General features: G+C 34.6%; 2 protein-coding genes across 3 annotated transcripts in view; both read right to left on the bottom strand.

The window, feature by feature from the left end:
- LOC105217392 (terminal nucleotidyltransferase 5C) overlaps window positions 1–20,477 on the bottom strand; it is a 232,820-nt gene that overhangs the window by 137,857 nt on the left and 74,486 nt on the right. The gene's annotated exons all lie outside the window — the stretch shown is intronic.
- On the bottom strand, window positions 2,678–3,411 carry LOC105218675 (uncharacterized). The gene has a single exon (XM_011194405.3). It carries the CDS (start codon window positions 3,336–3,338, stop codon window positions 2,856–2,858), a length of 483 nt encoding a protein of 160 aa, XP_011192707.3. The 5' UTR covers window positions 3,339–3,411; the 3' UTR covers window positions 2,678–2,855.

The raw sequence follows: 20,477 nt of genomic DNA, 5'->3' as shown, positions 1-20,477 counted from the left end.
CTGAATCGTTTACTTTACAATATATAAAGTAAGCACTAGTGAAGATATCGGTGCAGAACTTTGCACAAATACTATGTTAATAGTGTGGCAGCTCCATTCTAAAAATCGCCGAAATCGGAACATAGGTTTCTAAGGCCCCATATATCGAACACGAGGTCCTTGGTGCTTCTAACCTAATATTATGGTTTCCACCTTTCAATAGACTTTATACATTGTATATATCGAATATATGGGTCAAATTGTGAATTATATAATATAAATAAAGTTAAATAAATAAATTGCGAGAGTATAAAATGTTCGGTTACACCCGAACTTAGCCCTTCCTAACTTGTCTATTCTTCATTTTGTTGTAGTTTTGTATTATATTTAATTTTTTTGTTATTGTTGTTATTATTGTTGTAGTATCTAGTATTACTATTGTTGTTTTTATTTTTGTTGTTGTTATTATTATTCTTTTGCGTACTTAAGTCCAAGCAAGACTTCTGCGCATGCGCAGTATTGTTGTTGTTGTATTTAAGTTAGCGTTGTTGTAGTTGTAGTAACATTAATTTATTAATATAATATTTTTTCGTCTTTAGCACCTTTGTTGTTTTTGCCATGTACTTCTTTTACTGCTCCTACTTCTTCCTCCTCTTTTTCTTTGACTACGTTTTTTATTCCGTCTTCTTTGCTTACGTCCATAAAATGGCAATAATATGGCGATTGAGCGTTTTATGGACTGAAATCGAAAGCAAGGTCTTTTTTGTTGGCATGCCGTGTGGTTGTTGTTGTACTGATTTATTTTATTTTTCCAAGTTGTTGTTGCTGGTGTTTTTGGTTTTGTAAATCTATTTTTGCCGCATTTTAAACGATATGTTGTTTTTGTATTTGTTGTTTTTATTCATGTTGTTGTTGTCTGCTGAGTCTGTCTCTTGGCCGCACATACATATGTACTTACATACATACAAATATAGCTGCATAAAGTGGCTTTGTAGAAAATCTACTTGCTTTTTGACTTGTAGATTTTGTTGTTGTTGTTCTTGCTATTGTGGTTGCTGTATTTTTTCAAGCTGTAAACATGCTTTAAAGTCACGGTTTAATTGTTGGAATTTTTCGGTATTAAAATTTTTCATATATCGAAATCGAAAATATTCTGCCAACTTAATGAGATTTAAAAGATTGTATGAATATCATGTTTACTACTATTGCTGTTGTTTTTGTTGCTATTGTGTAATTTATATTTTCGGTTTCTTCTGGCTGATGTACCGTCGTGTTAATGATAAATTTCATTTGCAATTAAGAAACAAAGCGCCGACATTCCCCAAAACTCGTAAATACATTGTTTGTTTGGGTTTTCCTTAAGTTGTTGTTGTTGTTATAGCTAATTTTCCAAAAATATCATTTATCGGATTTAGAGTGACTAATGCACATTAGTTAGTTAGTTAAATAATAATAACTATAATTACTTATAAGTGCAAATAATAGTTTATGTGCCCTTTTGTGGTGAGTATATGTTACCCGATATATGAGTAATTATTCAAATAATGTGGTTCATTTCGTAACTAGTCGAGCTATTTGTGAGGAAAACTTATTTAAAAAACACCATAACTTGGTAATCAAATATCTCTGTATAGAAAACAAAGAAACCGTTAAATTGTAATAAGCACTCATTGTCATCTGTTATTAATCAGTTAAAATCTCCTCGAGTTATTTATCAAAACAAGCAAATATACCAAATTTCAGCGCACTAGCTTAATTTATGAATATTTTAAGCCTATAAAAAATAAGCCGTTATATGAGATGTTGAACTAGTTTTCATCGAATGTGGCTTATTTTGAAATTCGTCGAGACAAATATAATAATAAACATAAATACCAAATTTCAGCGCTGTAATATGATTTCAAAGTATGTTGACTCCGTAAAAATTACAATTTTATATGGGAGATGCACGTAGTTTTCATCGAATAAGGGTAATTTTGAAATTGGTCGAGGCATTTGTGGAAAGAATTATGTATACTAATTTTCAGCGCTGTAGATTAATATTTGGACTTTCGAAACATACAAGACAGTAAAAATTTGTAGACCAGATGGACTTAATTTGTACCCGATGTTGCTCTCTTTACAATTCACCGAGGCATATATGAAAATGAAGAGAAATATGAAATTTCAACTCACTTGCTTAATATATACACGTACCAACCAATAAAATAAATATTTCCATATAGGTAATAGTCATGATTTCCATCCAGAGTTACTCTAATGAAAAGTCTTCATTAGTGGAAGTAAGCAGATGTACGAAATGTAACTAAAATTTTACTCACTTTAAATATCTAAAAATGAGATACTATGACAAGTATAATATGGACTCAGCTTTTATACAAATTTGCTTAACTTAAAACTTGTCGATAGATACATGAATAAGAACAAATAATCTCAATTGCAGCTCTATCGCTCCCTACTACAGGGTTTCCGAACCCAAGTTTGATGCCAGTTTATGGTCAATATAAACAAAATCTGAAGAAACCAACACAAATCTATCTCAAGATAACTACAATTTGTACTCAGAATGAAGGAAAGAGAAATATTCCCTCTCTAGGGGGACCTCCATAAAGATTTTTATTTTATGGACTAGTTGATCTATTTCAGTTCAGAACTTCACTAACAAGGTTGCCACATCGTGTCACTTCAAAACAACATCTTAAAGTAAAGCGGTTATAAAATATTTTTACTGTCACATTCTTGAAAGAGAATTTAAGAATACACAAAATAAACAAGACAGAGAATGAGTATACGTCACAAGAAAAATTTCACTTCCCATCAAAGGTGTATGGCAACTATTCCTCCAACCGTGGGATGTACGACAATCTACGTCGCATTCATTTTATATAGCTCGGACGACGCTTCTGCAAGGTGACCTTTTTCGACCGACGAGATCCGCGACGGCGCAAGGACTTGCTCTCACTACGGTTGCCGTGCACTTCACGTTGCGCCTTGCCCGGCGATACGCGCAAACGTGGGTCCAATTGCTGTTGGTTCTTGCGCGCCCACACCACATAGTTGAGTTTCTCGTCGGACGACATTTGACGCCAGCGTTCGCCGGCCGCGCAGGCAATCTCCTTCGCTGACATGTGCTTGTAGGCGCCACGTTTCATTAGGTTCTGCCGGAACTCGTGCAGGAAGACGAAGAACGGATTTGTGGCCCTGGATTTCTGTTTCTCCGCGATGTCGGCACAATGCATGGTCGCCTCCTCGTTCTTATTACCGGACATAGCGGACTTTTCAAACGTACGTTTATGTGCAATAGGGAAATATGTATACAGAAAATTTGAAACTTTGCTACTAATTTTAGAAAAAATCATTTTTGTTAGACGAAAATGAATTTTGAAAGTTCAGAATAAATTGAAGGAAAAAATTGTGTTTACAAAGTAAAAACTTTTTGTGAAGGGAGTATAGCTTGAATATTGGTTGTGGAATGATTTTGTCGCAAAATTTACTTTGATTTTGAGAATTGGTAGATATAGAAAAAATATAAAATCGCCAAAATAATTACTAAAATATATAAAGTAAATTAAAAAAAAGTACTTTCGATGAAAAATATTTAAAAATTGTTTATTGTTTTTTTAGACAGATTCTAAATATATTTAAATTAATAATGAAAAAATAGAAATTAATAAAAAAAATTAATTTAAAAAAAAAATATTTTTGTTGAATACAACTTTTTTTAGAAATTATTTTTTTATTTTGCTTTAAAAAATTTTTCAATCTTTTAAAAATTGAATTAAATTTGGTTTCTTATAGAAAATATTATTTTAGATTTTTTTTCACATTTACTTTTTCAAAACTATAGTCAAAATTTTCAAAAATTAAAGTAATTGTGAGAAAATAAATTCTATTTCCATATGTAACCATTTTTGTACGTAAAAGCTTTTGGTTAAGTGCAAATCGTTTCTTGATGATCTGGAAAATTGACGTTGGACAGAAAGACTCCACCCAAATTGGTATACAAAACTTTTTTTAGTGAAGATATCGGAATACTGCATATATAAATACTGCATTTATAGGTGACAGCCCTTTCTAAAAATCGTCGAAATCGAACCATAGGCTTTCCATGCCCCTATATATCGTACATGAGGACCTCGGTGCATCCAACGTTCAATGGACTTTATACCATATACATATGTATGGTCAAATTTTGTATTATATAATAATAATGAAATTAAATAAATAAATTGCGAGAGTATAAAAGCTAGCCTAACCCCCCCTTACTTGTTTCTAATTTTATTTGAAAAATATTATAATTAAACATTTTCAATAACTAAACTCTTCTGGAGAAAATAGTTTGAATCTATAATCTAAAAAAGGGTTTGAAATTCTAGAAAATATTTTTAAAAAATGTTTTGAAAACCTTTTTTAATCGAAATTGATTTTTGAAAAAAATAATAATAACTTTTTAAAAGTTTAAAGTTTATATTAAATAATAAAAATTATTTTCATTTTCTGTATTTATATTATATATAATTTTTAAATAATTAAATGAAATGCATTTTTACGATTGTTAAATTTTTGAATAAATTTAATTATGTTTTTAATTGCTAATTATATATATTTTTTAAATTAGAAATATTAAAAAAAAAATTCTTTAAATATTTTAATGCTTAAAAATAAAATTAGATTTTAATTTTTTTTTTCAATATGTTTTTTTAAGAAATTACAAATATGTTTAAAACAACTAGAAACAAATATTTCGTTTGAATGCATTAAGATCAAAAAAACCATTAACCAATATACATATGTAAAGAAAATAACAAAAAAAAAATTGAAATTTATTTAAAAAATTAAAATAATTAAAAACAACAACAACAAACAAATATTTCGTTAAAATACCTTAAGAACAAAAAGCAACAAAAAGAAAACAAAATACCACACTAATTATGCCATTAAAGAACGCGAGTGCATGCTTGACTTAATTTGTTTAAACCTTAACAACAACGTCCTTGACTAAACACACACATACACACACACACAAAATATATATATATATAAATTAAACTTATATGTATAAGTGTTTGTATGTATATATATGTGTGTGTGTGTGTTTGACTGTAGTTGCATTCTTGCAATTACGGTATTCACAAATAACCGTTTACAAAGCACCACACACACTCGCCTATTTGGAGCGTTTAATTGTGGCATTCTCGGCGCAGACCGGCCCGGCACGGCCCTGAGTGGTTGGTCACTTCATTTGCATATTATGCGAACAAGCGAGCGGCGCGCTTAACCGGATTAAAACGCTAAGAGTTTGATTAAGCCACACAAACATATCCACACACATGCGAATTCATAAAATATTATTATTATTATTGTTATGATTAAATATATTAAACGTTATAATATGCATGTTACATTTTGTTGTTGTTGTTCTACTTGCTGTTGTTGCTGCAGCAGCCTTTTGCACACAAATTGCTGCATAATTTAAAAAGTCACATTGCCACGCTGGGTTGGGTTGGGTGCGCATGCGCCGTAAACGGTCGCAAATAATCACAAGAAACAACAACAACAATAACAATAACAACAAAATACATGTATTTTTGCTGCAGCCAAAGGCCGCGTTGTAGCGTTTAATTTATACAGCACAAGAATTATTTTCGATTTTTTATTTAATCTTGCATTACAAAAACAAGTGCAAACAGTGTGACCATTCTAAAATTGTTGTAATAGAATTACACAAACACACACACACACACACACATACATACATACAAATGCAGACCTGCCGTTTCAAATGTCTAAATTAATCAAGTTTGTAAATTTATTTGCAAAAAAAAAGCAAAAACAAAAACAACAAACTTGTAGTAGTTAGTTAGGGTGTTATTACTCCCCGGCGCGATATTGATCGAGATAAGGCAGTTTGCATTTTGCATTTTGCATTTGATAAGTGGTTTATGCAGCCAACATACATATAAATATATGCACATATGTATATATAAATCTATGTGTATGTTTGTATTTATGCGCATGTGTGGCACTGTTTCTATGCGCTTGCATATGCTAATCTGTCGCTCATTTAAGCTGTGCTGTGTTGCTATGTTAAACTGTGTTTGATGATTAAACGCTTGTCTAAAGCAAACTGACAACCCTTGCTGAATTTATGCCTCATTATTAAATACAACTTTAATTTGTCAAAGCTACATAAATTTAGATGGAATCGATAAGATTAATTGGTTGTTGGCAATTTGGAATTTTAGATTAATGAATAAACATTTTATAAATACTTCAAATTTTTTAGAAATTAATATTAATCTTTTCATATTAAATGGTATTAAGCTTAATGTTTTTTAATGATTCTTTAAAGAGACACACAAAAATAAAACAAATATTAAAACAAAAATTTAATACCCAAAAATCAGCCTTAAATTATACAATTTAAAAATATTGAATGGCTTAGAGAAAAAATAGACAGATATAAAATATATAAAAGAAAAAAAATATAGAAATATCAAAAATTATATAAATTTTACAGAATTATAAAAATAAGTATACATAGATTAAATGATTATACAAATTTATTAAAATATATAAAAAATATTATAATAAAATTTAATTTTGAAAATGGAAAAAATAAACAATTATTTCAAAACGATTAATGTCCTAAAAACTTAAAAAAAAAATAAAAAAAAATATATGCAAACTAAAGTAATATACATATTTGCAAAATAAAAAAAACAAGTAAGGAAATACTAAGTTCGAGTGCAACTGAACATTTTATACTATCGCAATTTATTGCTATATTTTTATTAAGATAACAAACAATTTGAACCATATATTCGGCAAAAAGTCCAAAAGAATGACGAAAATCACCATATATAGTCTATAGGCTGAGGTAATTCCTGAACCGATTTCACTCATTTTCACCACCAACGTACATTTTAACTATTTTTGGTACAGAGACACACTATTGAAAGAAAAAGATTCCCTCTGAATTAAATTTAAATATCGGAGAGATTTACAGATACTTTCGGTGAAAAATTACCCTTAGCCACTGAGTTCTTCATGTTCGATATACGGGGCCTTGAAAAGTTATTGTCCGATTTCGACAATTTTTCCACAAGTGATGCCACAGCTCAAATACAGTATTTGTGTAAAGTTTTACTTCGCTATCTTCATTGGTTCCTTATGTATATATTATAAAGTGAAGGAATCAGATGAAATTCAAAATTGAGTTATATGGGAAGTAAGCGTGAGTGTGAACCGATTTCACGCATTTTCCATACGTGTCATTCGGTTGTCAAGAACATATTGTGTACCGAATTTCATGAAATCGGTCGAGTAGCTTCTGAGATATGGTTTTTGACCCATAAGTGAATCAGTGTTTTTAGCCAGTTACAAAAATCTGGCGCCAGTTATAAACGACTGTCATAGGAACAGATTTGCTTTTACTTCGTTCCCGGTCTTCGATCTGAATACATTTATGAAGACCTAATGGTTTTCATAATTTTATAACCCACTTCTTTAGATAACAAGTCTAAAACAGAGTTTCAATAGAAATATCAACACAATCCAAAATTAGCACAAAGAAACTGAAAACGAAGAATAGGAGACCTATAATAAATTAAAAGACTTCACCCATGTAAAGATTTCATTTCCAATTTAAGAAAGAGTTAAATAGGTCTTTCTAAATATCCCGACCGTAGCGACACCTACTTCTTCGAACGAAACCATGAAAACATATATTAGTTACTTGTCTTTCATCTGAAAATGGTCATACAAAACCATATATGTAGTAGTATACTATAAAAAGAAACAAATGTTCATCATAGGGTAGGTTAGGTTAGGTTACTCTGGCAGGCTACAACGCCACACATAGACCAGTTTTGGTCCTTTGTGAAACCAGATGGAGTGCCGTCACTTGGTTAATGAGGAGTAGTCATCCTTTAGGATGCCAGCGCTTGTTGCGAATTTCAAAAGGCTTTGTGGCTTTACCAACGAAATCTCTTCCAGATTAACGTACTGTGCAGCCCCCAAATGCTGAAGCCGTTGTCTTGATAATGCAGGACATTCACAGAAGAGGTGCTCCATTGTTTCTCTGGTGCCTTGCTCTTGACATTTCCTGCAGCCTTCACGATCTATCAGCCCCATCTTGTAGGCGTGCGCCGCCACAAGACAGTGACCAGTGAGTATACCGATCATATTCCTACATTTGCTTCTATCTTTAGACAGTGTATAGGTCTATCAACGTTCATCATATTTTCGGATGACAGTTTTACGCCTCGTTTGGCAATCTCGTCCACTATCTCGTTACCTTCTATGCCCTTGTGGCCTGGCACCCTGTAGAATTGAAGTCGCCTATTTCTGGCGACATCATCCACTGCTGTCCTACCACTTAAGACACTTTTGGCCGATATGCTGAAGGATGATATTGCCTTGATTGCCGCCTGACTCTCTACGTATATGTTTACTTTAGAATATCCTGTTGATGCGCTTAAGGATAGCTCAGCGGCTTTTCAAATTGCAAACACCTCCGCTTGAAATATACTGCAGCGGTCCGGTAGTTTGAATGGTTGCCTTATACCTAACTCCGGGCAGTATATCCCCGCGCCTACTCCGTGCTCCATTTTCGAGCCATCCGTAAATATGTTTAAATTGCTGCGTGCAGGTGCTATGCCCTTACGCCAGCTATCTCTTTCTAGGTTCACTTTGAACCTTCTTTCCCATTTGAAATGGGGTCAGGTAGTCGGTGTCCGCCAAACTGCCATTACCTACTGAGCTATGCCCAAAGGTTCTATACTTAAATTCTCCAGCTGCCATAAGGCGCCCCGCCGATTTTGCCGCGCTGTTTTCAGCGAAGATATCTATAGGCGGCAGGTTTAGTATTATTTCAAGATCCGCCGTTGGGGTGGTTCCTAGTGCTCCCGTTATGCAAATAGCCGCAAGCCGCTGAACTCTTTCCACTGGCTTTCGATACGTTGATTTCCATGCGCCTGTCCACCACACTAGAGCACCGTAGAGCATAATCGGTCTAACCACTGCTGTGTAGCACCAGTGCATAAGAGAGGGAGAAAGCCCCCAGGTAGTACCCAGCATTTGCCTGCACGCATATAAAGCATTGCTGGCATTTCTTACTCTCTCCTCTACATTGTACTTCCACAGCAGTTTACTGTCCAAGACTACCCCCAGGTACTTGGTACGGTCCTTGAGAGGGAGTTCTATCCCATTTAGCGAGGGGTGTCTCCATGAGGGAATTTTGTACTTCCTCGTAAAAACAAGCAAGTCAGTTTTCTCCGCATTCAACCCCAAGCCTGCGTGAGTTGCCCAGTTCATCATAGGGTAAGATAACGATGTTAATATTTATTGGAAGACAAATTGTCTCATATAAGGATAACACTATATTTCAAGTTATGTTTCGATACTTTTACTAGGATCTAAGTTGTCTATAGCGATGTAAAATAGGTAGAACTTCTATTAAAATTGTAAATATTAAAACTTGGCTCCAATATCCATATGATAATTAATTCCTGGTTAAAGATTAGATTAGTTTCAAAATCTTAAGCCAAATCTAATAGTAGTCCAATACGAGCTGTATGAGGTAAGCGCTTAAATAATGGGAAAGACGCTGAGTAAAATTTGATACGGAATAGACTATCTTAGTTCCTGGGAGATACGGTGCTCCATTTTACTTTAATTGCTCTACTACATGACCACCAAAAATAGTAACTGATGAAAATACTGAACCTTACTAACTGAGTTTAATGATAGTGATATGACGTCGGTTTAACTATTTTAATAGAGAATATGAAATAAGCGTCATTTGCCTATGTAAGGCAAGCTCGTTGAGCTCTAGGTGGAGAACATGCTCTCACTCAACATCGTTTGACTGAAGAGATAATAATACTCGTCAAGCTATCAATAATTACGCCAATATCTATTTATACATTGCTATTACAGATTTAAAACTATTTTTTGTGTGACTCCGCGCAATTAAAAGACTCAAGAAGGAGAGAATGCACCATTTAAGGCTACAAGAAGGCAAAGAAAGATGAAAGATGAAAACGAAATTCGAAGAAACCATCACAAGCCAAGTCCGGTTGTTGGTCCACGCGCAACGCATCTACTACAACTACACTACTATAACTCAGCTGATATGCTATCGCTGCTGAATAGTTTATACAGAGAACTTAGAACATAGAGAAGGTGCATTTTGATTTTTGTATGATGCTCGATTGGCTCGTGTACAGAGCTGAAAACCGACGAGTAGGGAATTCACCAATTGCTGTTATACTCGTTATTATTTTACAGAATTGACTGTCGGGGGAATGAAAATATGTGACGATTGGCCTTTTGATGTGATATGCCCATGCTTTGATATGATATACATTTTTGACTTCTTATGGCTTTTTATTAATTGTATATAATTAATATGATTTTTTAACTCATAAATAGGATTTTAAAGAATTTTTAGATAATATAAAAAAAAAAATTATTTATAAAATATTGCATATGTGGAGAAGTGAACCCGAAAAATGTAAAAAGTTGTACTGAGTTCACATTTGATAACATCATATCTTCATATCATATTTGTCTGCATTCAGATATTTGACCACATCGCTTGTATCATATGCGCAATCGTATAAAAGACATGCCAAATATACAAAATAGTTCTCACATACATAAGTATATTTGTATGTAAGCATAACCAGGGAATCCCTTCATATGCACAATAACAAACGCACAAATATGCGCGAATGACTAACAAACTTACAAGTGTACGTACATATGTATGTAGAATATTACGAATTGCAAAGAGTCATAGGAACAACAACACCATTCCTTCATATGCGCAACAGCAAACGCACCAATTAGAATATGTGAATGTGAATGACCGTCAAAAACCAAACCAACGCATATACAAACTTACATACATGAGTAACTCACTACAAAAAACTATGAACATCAAGAAGCAGAAACAATATGTCAACTCTTTTCCCCGCTGCACACGTCGGTGTCGACAAACTGCTTCCTCGCGACGAAGACAAAAGCTAAAATCATATTTCGATGTTGATGCTGAAGTCAAAGCGAAAAGTGGCAACAGTTCAAGCAGCTTGACAAAATTCACAAAAGAATCAATTTTCATATTTGCCATCAATTGTGGCAGAAATATAAAAATATGCGAAAAATAAGACTTCGGCCAGGATTTGAACCCGAGCACCGTCTAAAAAGCGGGTGCGCGCGTACCACCAGCACCATCATAGCTATTGATAGTCAGTCAGCTTAATTGATATTTCATAATCCATAGGACAAGATGCTAGTTCTAATAGAAATATGAATATGATTCTCGGCCACTGCCAGTTTTCTCTTTTGAAGGAAATATCAGAAATTGTTTGAATTTGAATTTCAGACAAACCGCTTTTGGGCAAGACATGCGCGGAGATGTGCGCGACGCTTGCGCTTATGAGTGAAGTCCACTTGCTTTGTTGTTGATACGCATGCGTTTATGAATGAAAATGCTGTTGTAATTTTTTGTTGTAGGCGAGTTGTTTTTTTTTGAAGATGTGTCGAAGTGACAAATGTGAGGAATGTAGATTTGTATGTTCACATTTATACGTACATATGTATATACATACATATGTATTTCTGCACGCGTATGGTAGCAAAAATATTTGAAATCTGCCGACGGCAAATCAATGATTGTTCGAGTTCATAATGATATTATAGATTATTATATAGTTTATTTAAATAATTAACGAATAAGACAAACTTTTAAATCGGATATAAATAAGAATTTACTTAAAATAAATAAAAAAATATTTAATAAAAATTAAATGAAAAATAGATAGAGAATCAAATGAAATAAAAATATTATTGAATAATGTATAAAAATAATAAAATATGACTTTCAGAATTGTTTACCATCAATTGATAAATTCTCGCATATTTTATTCACACATATTTTCCTATTTTGCCTAGCCATCGAATTCCCTAGTTGAGAAAGGGCATCAGGTTCGACGCCCATCATAAACATTATTTTTATTAATTTTATTAATAATTTGGTAAAAATATGATTTTAATTAGTAATTATATCAATTTATAAATTAGTTTAAAATAACATAAAATAAAAAATAATAAAAAATTTAAATGGATTTGAAAAATATCACATGATTATTTCATGTGCCAGCAATTTCTCGTTTTACAGATTCCCTGCTGCTAAAACTGAAATTGCTGTTAACTTTTCAGAAGGTGAATTCCCCGCTAGTGTGGTAAATTCCCCCGTTGAAAGTTTTCAGACTTGAATTTATTTCGCTGTCGAACCTGCACCTTCTCTATGTTGTAAGTTCTCTGTTTATAGCAGAGCGCAGTGCTGCCGACGCAGCTGCAACAAAAACCTATAAGCTTTTACTGCTTCTTATTGCAGCCTTGTTAAATGCATGGCAAATGAAGTTGTTGTTGTTGTTGTGCTGTCATTTACTTGCATGTATGCAGTGTTGCCGTACTGGTTTGAAGTTTAAACGCTTGAACGCGATGTCAAGAAACTCCGTCAAGGGCGTATTTAACACCAAAGAAACGGGTGACGCGCTTGGCGATTGCGCAAGAGTGTGCCAAGACCATTAGAATGGCTGCCACAATGCAATGCAGTGGCTGCAACAATAACAGCAGCAACAACATGCGAGTGATACGCACCCAAACAGCGAGCGGCAGGCATATTTGGTTGGTGGCAAGCCTTTGCATGCGTTATTTCTGCATATCCTCAGAGCGCAACAATAACAACAATGCACCTGCCATAGATAATTAAGTATGTATAGGCAGCACACTTGGCTCCTACTCTTCACGCTGGATGCGGATGCTGGGCGTTCTTGGTGCTCGAAGCTAGGCGCTTGGTGATTGTAAGCTCGTTGGCTGGTTGGTTGAACTGGTTGTCTTGGACAGCTGAGCGAGCGTTCGGTCGACAAGTGGTTTGGTTGGTTGCTTGAGCTTAGCAGTAGTTATTGGACCTGTTGTTGTTGTTATCATACTTATGATTATTGTTGTTGGCGTTGTTATTATGATTTTTGTTGTTGTTTTTTTATTGTTGTTGTTGTAATTTTGGTTGTTGTTGTTATACGAAGCACGGTCTCAGCGCATGCACAAGAAGCTTAACGCTCGCCTCAACTGCGATTTATTTGCCAGTAGAGCCGGCAGTAGCGCAGCAGGCGAGTGGCTGAAATGCAGAACCATATATATGTACATACATATTTATAAGCCAAGCGGCAGCAGAACGCACAGTTCGAATTAAAAATGCAGTGGCCGCGCACATTTTGCCGTGAACCAATTTGATAATGCAGGCAGATAGACGGACAGACATACAGACACTCAGGCAGCAAGCTAGTCAGCGAGGCAGCAAGCTAGTCAGAGAGGCAGCGCGGCGAAGAAAAAATACAACAACAACAACAACAATAATAAAACTAAGCAACTACCACAAAACGGATTAAAAGTTAGAATTTAAAAGTAAAAAAAAATCAACAACAACAACATACACATATATGTGTTTTTGCAAAGTATATACGCCAACCCAGCCGACGCTTTTTAGCCGCTGCCTTCACACCGTCTTTTTTTGAAAGTCATTCACTGTGTAACGTCGGTGTAAAATCAAAGAGTTTCTGAATTTTTGAAAGGTGGCGCGCGAGTGCGCATGCGCGTGTACGCCCGCCAGCCGTCGCTGTTAGCGCACACACACTCACACAACAACGCCAAATATGCTAGGCGGAGGCACAAATTTGCACGAGTTTGGCTTTTAGTGCCATAAAGGTTCTCTTAATTGGCTGCACATAGGTATAAGTGGGCAGCTACGGGCGTCAGCAGTTAACGGTTCTGATTATACGCTGAACTTATGGCGAATGCGATTTTAATTAATTCATTAATTTATATGGTAGCGAGAAAAAAAGTAAAAACTATGCCACTAAGCAAGGGCTAACTAAGTTGAAGATTAGAGAGGCTTTTAAGAAGAAAATATATATATATTATTTGGTTAGATTTATAGGCTGATTGTGACCTAATTTGATACCGGCTTATAGCGTGTATGTATGTAGACAGCCAAATAAATTGATCAATTAAAATTTTTATTGCGAAACCCTTTTTTGCCTTTACGGCTACTCTATAATCGATCAAATGTTATACATTTTTATACTCTCGCAACCTGTTGCACAGAGTATAATGGTTTTGTTCACATAACGGTTGTTTGTGTCACCAATAAATATAAGAGTTAGATATGGGGTTATATATACATAAATGATCAGGATGACGAGTGGATTTGAAATCCGGATGTCTGTCCGTCCGTCTGTCCGTCTGTCCGTCTGTCTGTCTGTCCGTGCAAGCGATAACTTGAGTAAAAATTAAGATATCTTAACGAAACTTGGAACACATGTTCCTTGGCACGATGAGGAGCTTTCGAAAATGGCCAAAATCGGTCCACTGCCACGCCCACAAAATGGTGGAAACCGAAAAGCTATATAGTGTCATAACTAAGCCATAAATAAAGTTTTGAAAATGAAATTTGGAACATAGGATCCCATTATGAAGGGGCACATTTGGATGTAACTTTTTTGGAAAAGTGGGCGTGACCCCGCCCACAAATAGGTTTTTTGTATATAACTCGCAAACCAATAAAGCTATATAAGCCAAACTTTCTGCAGTAGTTTCTTTTAGCCATTTCCTTATACAGTCCAAAAATGAAAGAAATCGGATAATAACCACGCCCACCTCCCAGGTTGGTTAGGTTGAAAATTACTAAAAGTGCGTTAACTCACTAACGAAAAACGTCAGAAACACCAAATTTTACATAAGAAATGGCAGAAGGAAGGTGCACTGAGATTTTTTACAAAATGGAAAATGGGCGTGGCGTCGCCCACTTATGGGTGAAAAACCAAATCTCAAGAACTATTCAACCGATTTCAATGAAATTCGGTATATAACAGTTTCTTGACACCCTGATGACACGGCTGGAATATGGGCGAAATCGGTTCACAACTACGTCTACTTACCGTACAACTCAATATTGAATTCTTTTGATTCGTTCACTTTATAATACATATATACATTAGGAACAAATGAAGATAGCGGAATAAAACATTACACAAATACTGTATTTGAGCTGTGACATCACTTGTGGAAAAATTGTCAAAATCGAACCATTACTTTTCAAGGCCCCTGATATCGAAGATGAAGAACTCAGTGCCTAAGGGTAATTTTTCACCGAAAATATAGGTATCTCTCAGATATTTTTATGTAATTCATTCCCTCTGAATTTTTTTCTTATAACAGTTTCTCTCTGTACCTGAAATGGTAAAAATCGGGTCATAACTTCCCCCAGATCCCATATACCTAATTATAAGTAATATTAAATTAAGTGAGCGTATAGTCTTCGATAATTGCATCTTGGTGGTGAAAACGAGTGAAATCGGTTTAGGAATTACCTCAGTCCCCATATACTATTTATGATGATTTTCGTTATTCTATTGAACTTTATACCCAATATATGGGTCGAATTGTGTTATCTTTATAAAATTACATCAATAAATTGCGAGAGTATAAAATGTTCGGTTTATCAGCGACATCTACCGTAGCTTTTTTTATAAAAAAATCAGCCAATCGCAGACAAAGGACGTATATCGTACGTCTTTGTAACAGAGTTGCATTTGATTTTCAAGTCGTTTAAAATTCAATTAAAAGTAAATGTAGATTTTATTTTGTAAGGTAAATCGGTCTTAATAAGCGTTTTAATCGAGCAGAGGCCGATTAATTAATCAATTAGATCCTGTCTACAAACGCTATTACCTAAAGCAATGCGCTTGCTTATTTTCACTAAGTTAGCGAACTTCATACCTGAGATAACCTCAAAAACTTCTGACTGACAGTTTAAAAACCGATAATCGTATTACTAGGGTTAGAACCTATGACCCAACATTTCCCAGTTCTTGTGTCGAAGTATATTATGTAAAATGAAACAATCTTAAAAATTGTAACGGTGTATTCCCAAAAAATGTACCGTTGTGTACGATATTAAGCTAATCTGAAAACCCTACCTTTGAATATATGGAGTAGAGGAGAAGATACTAAACGAGTTTATCACTTTCATTTTATTGAGATATACCCAAAGTTGATGTATGAAATATAAGAATAGAAATTCTTATATATGATTAATTGAGAAAAGTCTTCTCTTAATGAAGAATAATATATTTTATGTTTTGGCTCCTTGTGTTTGATTTATCTCCATTTACATCCAAAATCCTCCATTATCATACCTTTAATGAGAATTAAACTTATGGGAATCCGAGTTGATAAGTTTTTGGGCCGACTGAAGGGTTCTGTGAATAATATGTACTAAAATCAATAATAGAAAGAGAAGCCAAGACCATAGCCATACATAAAACTGGTTCATAACTATAAAACTAATAACCCAATATTTGTTGAACTCTCTGGAAGATCGGTTAGTACCAAAACTGCAGTGATGATTCCAAGTTTAGCCTTGAGAACTTATAGAAATGTTGGAAACATTCCTATAGACTTCAATATCTCAATTTATTCCCCAAAACAGTTATAGACAATTAAGTTATAGAATACATCGATCTTGCGGCACCTTCAAGATATAAACCTTAGTGAATCGTGGGCAGTTTTTAAATTAGCATCTTCATTTTTACAGAACTTCATAAAGTAAATTATCGCGGCACATTATATTGAGTTTATATTTTTCTAAAAGCAATCTCAATTGAATCAACAATTTTCCTATTTGAATCACCATATGTTCGGCTCAGTTGCGTAGACGTTCTTACGCACTTATCACTTGTTCACATTGTTCAACTATTTTTAGCTAAACATGTTTTTAAAATTAACTTGAAAAGAACACACACAAGAGACTTAAAGAACGAATGAATGTTGTGCTACAGGGTGTTTGAATACGATTATTTAGTTTGTGAATTATGTAAGTAAACTCTTCCTTTAATAAGTATGGAAATAGCCTTTCTCTTATTGTCAACCGCGCTGCTATGGAGGGATGTACTTCACGAAACCCAGATTTCCAAACAACACTATAGAATAATATCTAAAAGCGTTCGCCTCTAGGCTATATAGACTATCTCAAAATGTTGGTTTTATAGCAAAACCTATCGTAAAATGCATTAGACTTTAGGATGCGGCTTAAAAAATACAGTCCTCTCGTAGTGACTCATAGCATACAGAATGAGGTCCCCCTCTAAATGCTTAAAGTTTAAAATCCTTCCAGGTAGTGTCTTCAAAGACCACTAAGTGGAAGTGTTTTAGGAAGATATTAAGGCACAGAGAGTACTCCAGAGGTACATGTACATTGGAATGGCTGTTGCCAACGAACATCAATTTAAAATTCAGGTCAATAGACCTAGTTTTAGAAACGAAATTTTTTTTCAACGGGTCCAGACTTTCAGGTTACAATGAGTTAGAGTTCTGGGTCGATTATGGAAGTAGGATAACGTTGTAAGATCGGTGTTATCAGCACTTCGGAACGACATTCTTATAGATTAGGTTTCTTAGAGGTATTTCGATGAATATTTCTGTTGGATATATGCAGAAATCTGACCGGATGTCTGGACTTTTGGATGCCTAGAAGAGGATGACGAAGAATCTAGCATATACTAAGGACTTTTGTGCTGGAAGAAACTGACATGATATCTACCTATTTCTTGATCCTAAATTATGTGGTATAGGATTTTTAGTCGGTAATGCAGAAAGTCTCAATGATAATTCAGTTAAGATTGGACAGAAATGACCATATAAAAATTCATAATGAGTATCATCTTATAAAAAATTTGTTCAGAACTCCTCTGGGCACACCCTTTGTGAATAACATTTTTATTCCACTCACTTCATAAAAACCAGCTTCCGTACTGTAGCTATTTACTCATACACTTTTTTAATTTCTGTTTACGTTTTTTCTGTGTTCTTTCTTACACTTCTTGCTGCTTAAGAGCTTATGCAACGTCATTGGCAGTCGAAAGGCGTAGGTGCTTGCCGGTACACACTGCTCCAAGTTCTAAGGCAAACATATGTTTGCCTGTGTTTGTAGATAAATCGCAATTTCATTCGTTTTTTTTTTTGCTGTTGTTGTTGGTTGGTTGTTACTTTTGCAACAACGCCTACGTGCGCACACGAAATTCATTCAGTGAAATGCTAAAAATAGAAACTCATCAAAAGAGACACACCGCTTAACCGCCAACCACTCCTTCGATGCTCCTCCGCTGATGACAAATCGCCAACGCGACACTAAAACCAACACACTCTCTGCCCTGCGCACAGTTACTTGTATCCTTGCAAGCTTTTGCAAGCGGTGCTCATGACCCCGGAACCCCCTTACCGCTGCATCCACCAGCTGGTGTGCGTCTGTTGAATGCCATTGACGCCACCAACTGGTGTTAACGGTACAGTGCCCACGCAATCAACTATTTGATTCACTGCGCAAACCAGCGTTTCTATTTTAAGACACTCTCACACCACTTACCGTTACATTTGCTCTATGTGGAGGATGGTTGTAAAAAACAAATACGAAAAAGCTTCTTTTCATTGAAATTTCCTTTCGGAGAAAATACAACGTATTAACACTTGTTGCGGTCGAAAGTCAAAAGTTGGCAACGCCATTCCAGACTTGCCTTCCGTCTCTGTCTTCGTCCACCATGAGTATGCATTCACCACATGACCACCGATTGACTACGCCACATGCAAATCAAGCGAAAACTTACGGTGAATGCATGCAGTAGTTGTTAGTGTGTGGTTGTGACTGTGGCGAAAGCTCAGACGTATTTCTATAATACATTCATTCAGTGTCCTCTCGCGATGTCCTCGTTGTAATGAGTGAGCAACCGGGTAGGAAATTGAATCCATAGTGAGAAAATCAATTCCAAATAGCTGGTTATTTAAAATCGCTATAAATAAGTAAGTATTAAAAACTTTAGTATAGCGACATCTAACGGTTCCGTGAGCTTAATGCTATATTTGGAACGAATAAATCATATAAATCCCAATGAAGTTAGAATATGAATAATTTTTGGCTTATTATTGAAATATATTAAAAGGACTTGAATGGTTTCAGTTCATAAAAAATTTATTTGATAACCAGAGCTTAGCGACATCTAGCGAATAGTTGAATATGGAAGTGTGAGATATAATTGTCTGCTAGAACCAGACAGTAAACATAATTCTATACCGTTTATAGTTATAAATACAAGCTCGAGTATTAGTTCGAAAGTACACAAAACGACCAAGAGATCAATCAGTCATCATCGATTTGTAAATTCTTCAACATTCGATAATATAACCAATTAAACCATCAAGGACAAAAATGTGTAGAGAATCTTTTAGGAAGGATTTACTCATTGACGGTTTATAAACTTTTAAATTATCGAATTTTCCGATTGATAACTGATTATTAGACTTTTTTGAATCCTAAGTTACACTCACAGAGTTCTTTAAAATTTTCAGATCCAGATGGATGACCGATTTTCATTGTTTGGAAGGACTCTCGAAAAAAATTCAGAAAATAGAAATTTCAATACTGAAATAAAGATACTAAAACCTTCAGACCCGTGTTATATTTTTATCTTTCAGGTTTTAGGATACTTAAATTGCATTGCAAATAGGTATAATATAAAGTAGAGTTTCTTAAGGATATATTAAATTACGTTCCGGGAATTTCAAAGTTAATGAATAAAAGTTCAATTTTTGAATAAAACCGCTATAGTCTTCTGTTAGATGAAATATGTATGTACTAAAATAATATTTCAGACAGCTCCATCCCAAAACCTGAAATCAGTCTTTACCGTGATTTGTCTTATTAACAAAAGTTCACCATCATGAGAGCTATTGTAAGCTTTCTAAAGGAGAGATAAGATATAAACGAGAAATACCTTGTCCAAAACATGGAATGATAAACTAAATGACACTTCATACATATTTTCGTACTTCGGCTAACTTTGTTCAGACATAGTTTTATGACTAGTTGACCATTTAGAAATGTTTTCTGGAAGCATGTTAATTCATTTGTACAATTATAATGACACACTGAATACCCAAAGGGACCCTGGGATATTCACGAAAACTTATTTTTTGAAGCTCTAATGGAGTGAGGTTCCTTTTTTTAAACGATTTTACAAACGACTTCCTAGAAATGAACGTCGTTCTGAAAGCTCCGTCATAAGTTAGACATAGAAAGAAATGTGGTTTTCTTGTCCACTGAAGTCGAGCTTTGACAGAGATTCCTCGTATTTCTCATGTCTTTAAAAATATTCGAACTCGTAAGAATGTACTATGTCATATATGTAGATGTATGACTGTATGCAGCTATCTACTTACGAGTATTTACGTGAAAGTGCACACTCTTTGATTTGTGGCATGTGACACAAATAGCATATTCATATTGGCGCTTATGTAAGGCTAACGCCCCGTCACACACACACACACGTATGCATGTCTGCACAAACGGCACACCCACAACAACAAACAACCAACAA

The sequence above is a fragment of the Zeugodacus cucurbitae genome, chromosome 6 (genome assembly GCF_028554725.1).
Source record: "Zeugodacus cucurbitae isolate PBARC_wt_2022May chromosome 6, idZeuCucr1.2, whole genome shotgun sequence".
NCBI lineage: Eukaryota > Metazoa > Arthropoda > Insecta > Diptera > Tephritidae > Zeugodacus > Zeugodacus cucurbitae.
The sequence above is the reverse complement of the archived record's forward strand: the minus strand, read 5'-3'. Positions and strand labels throughout refer to the sequence as shown.

What these genes read in the sequence shown, in the direction of transcription:
- LOC105218675 (XM_011194405.3), bottom strand. Translation starts at nt 3,338, where the DNA reads ATGATTTTTTCTAAAATTAGTAGCAAAGTTTCAAATTTTCTGTATACA.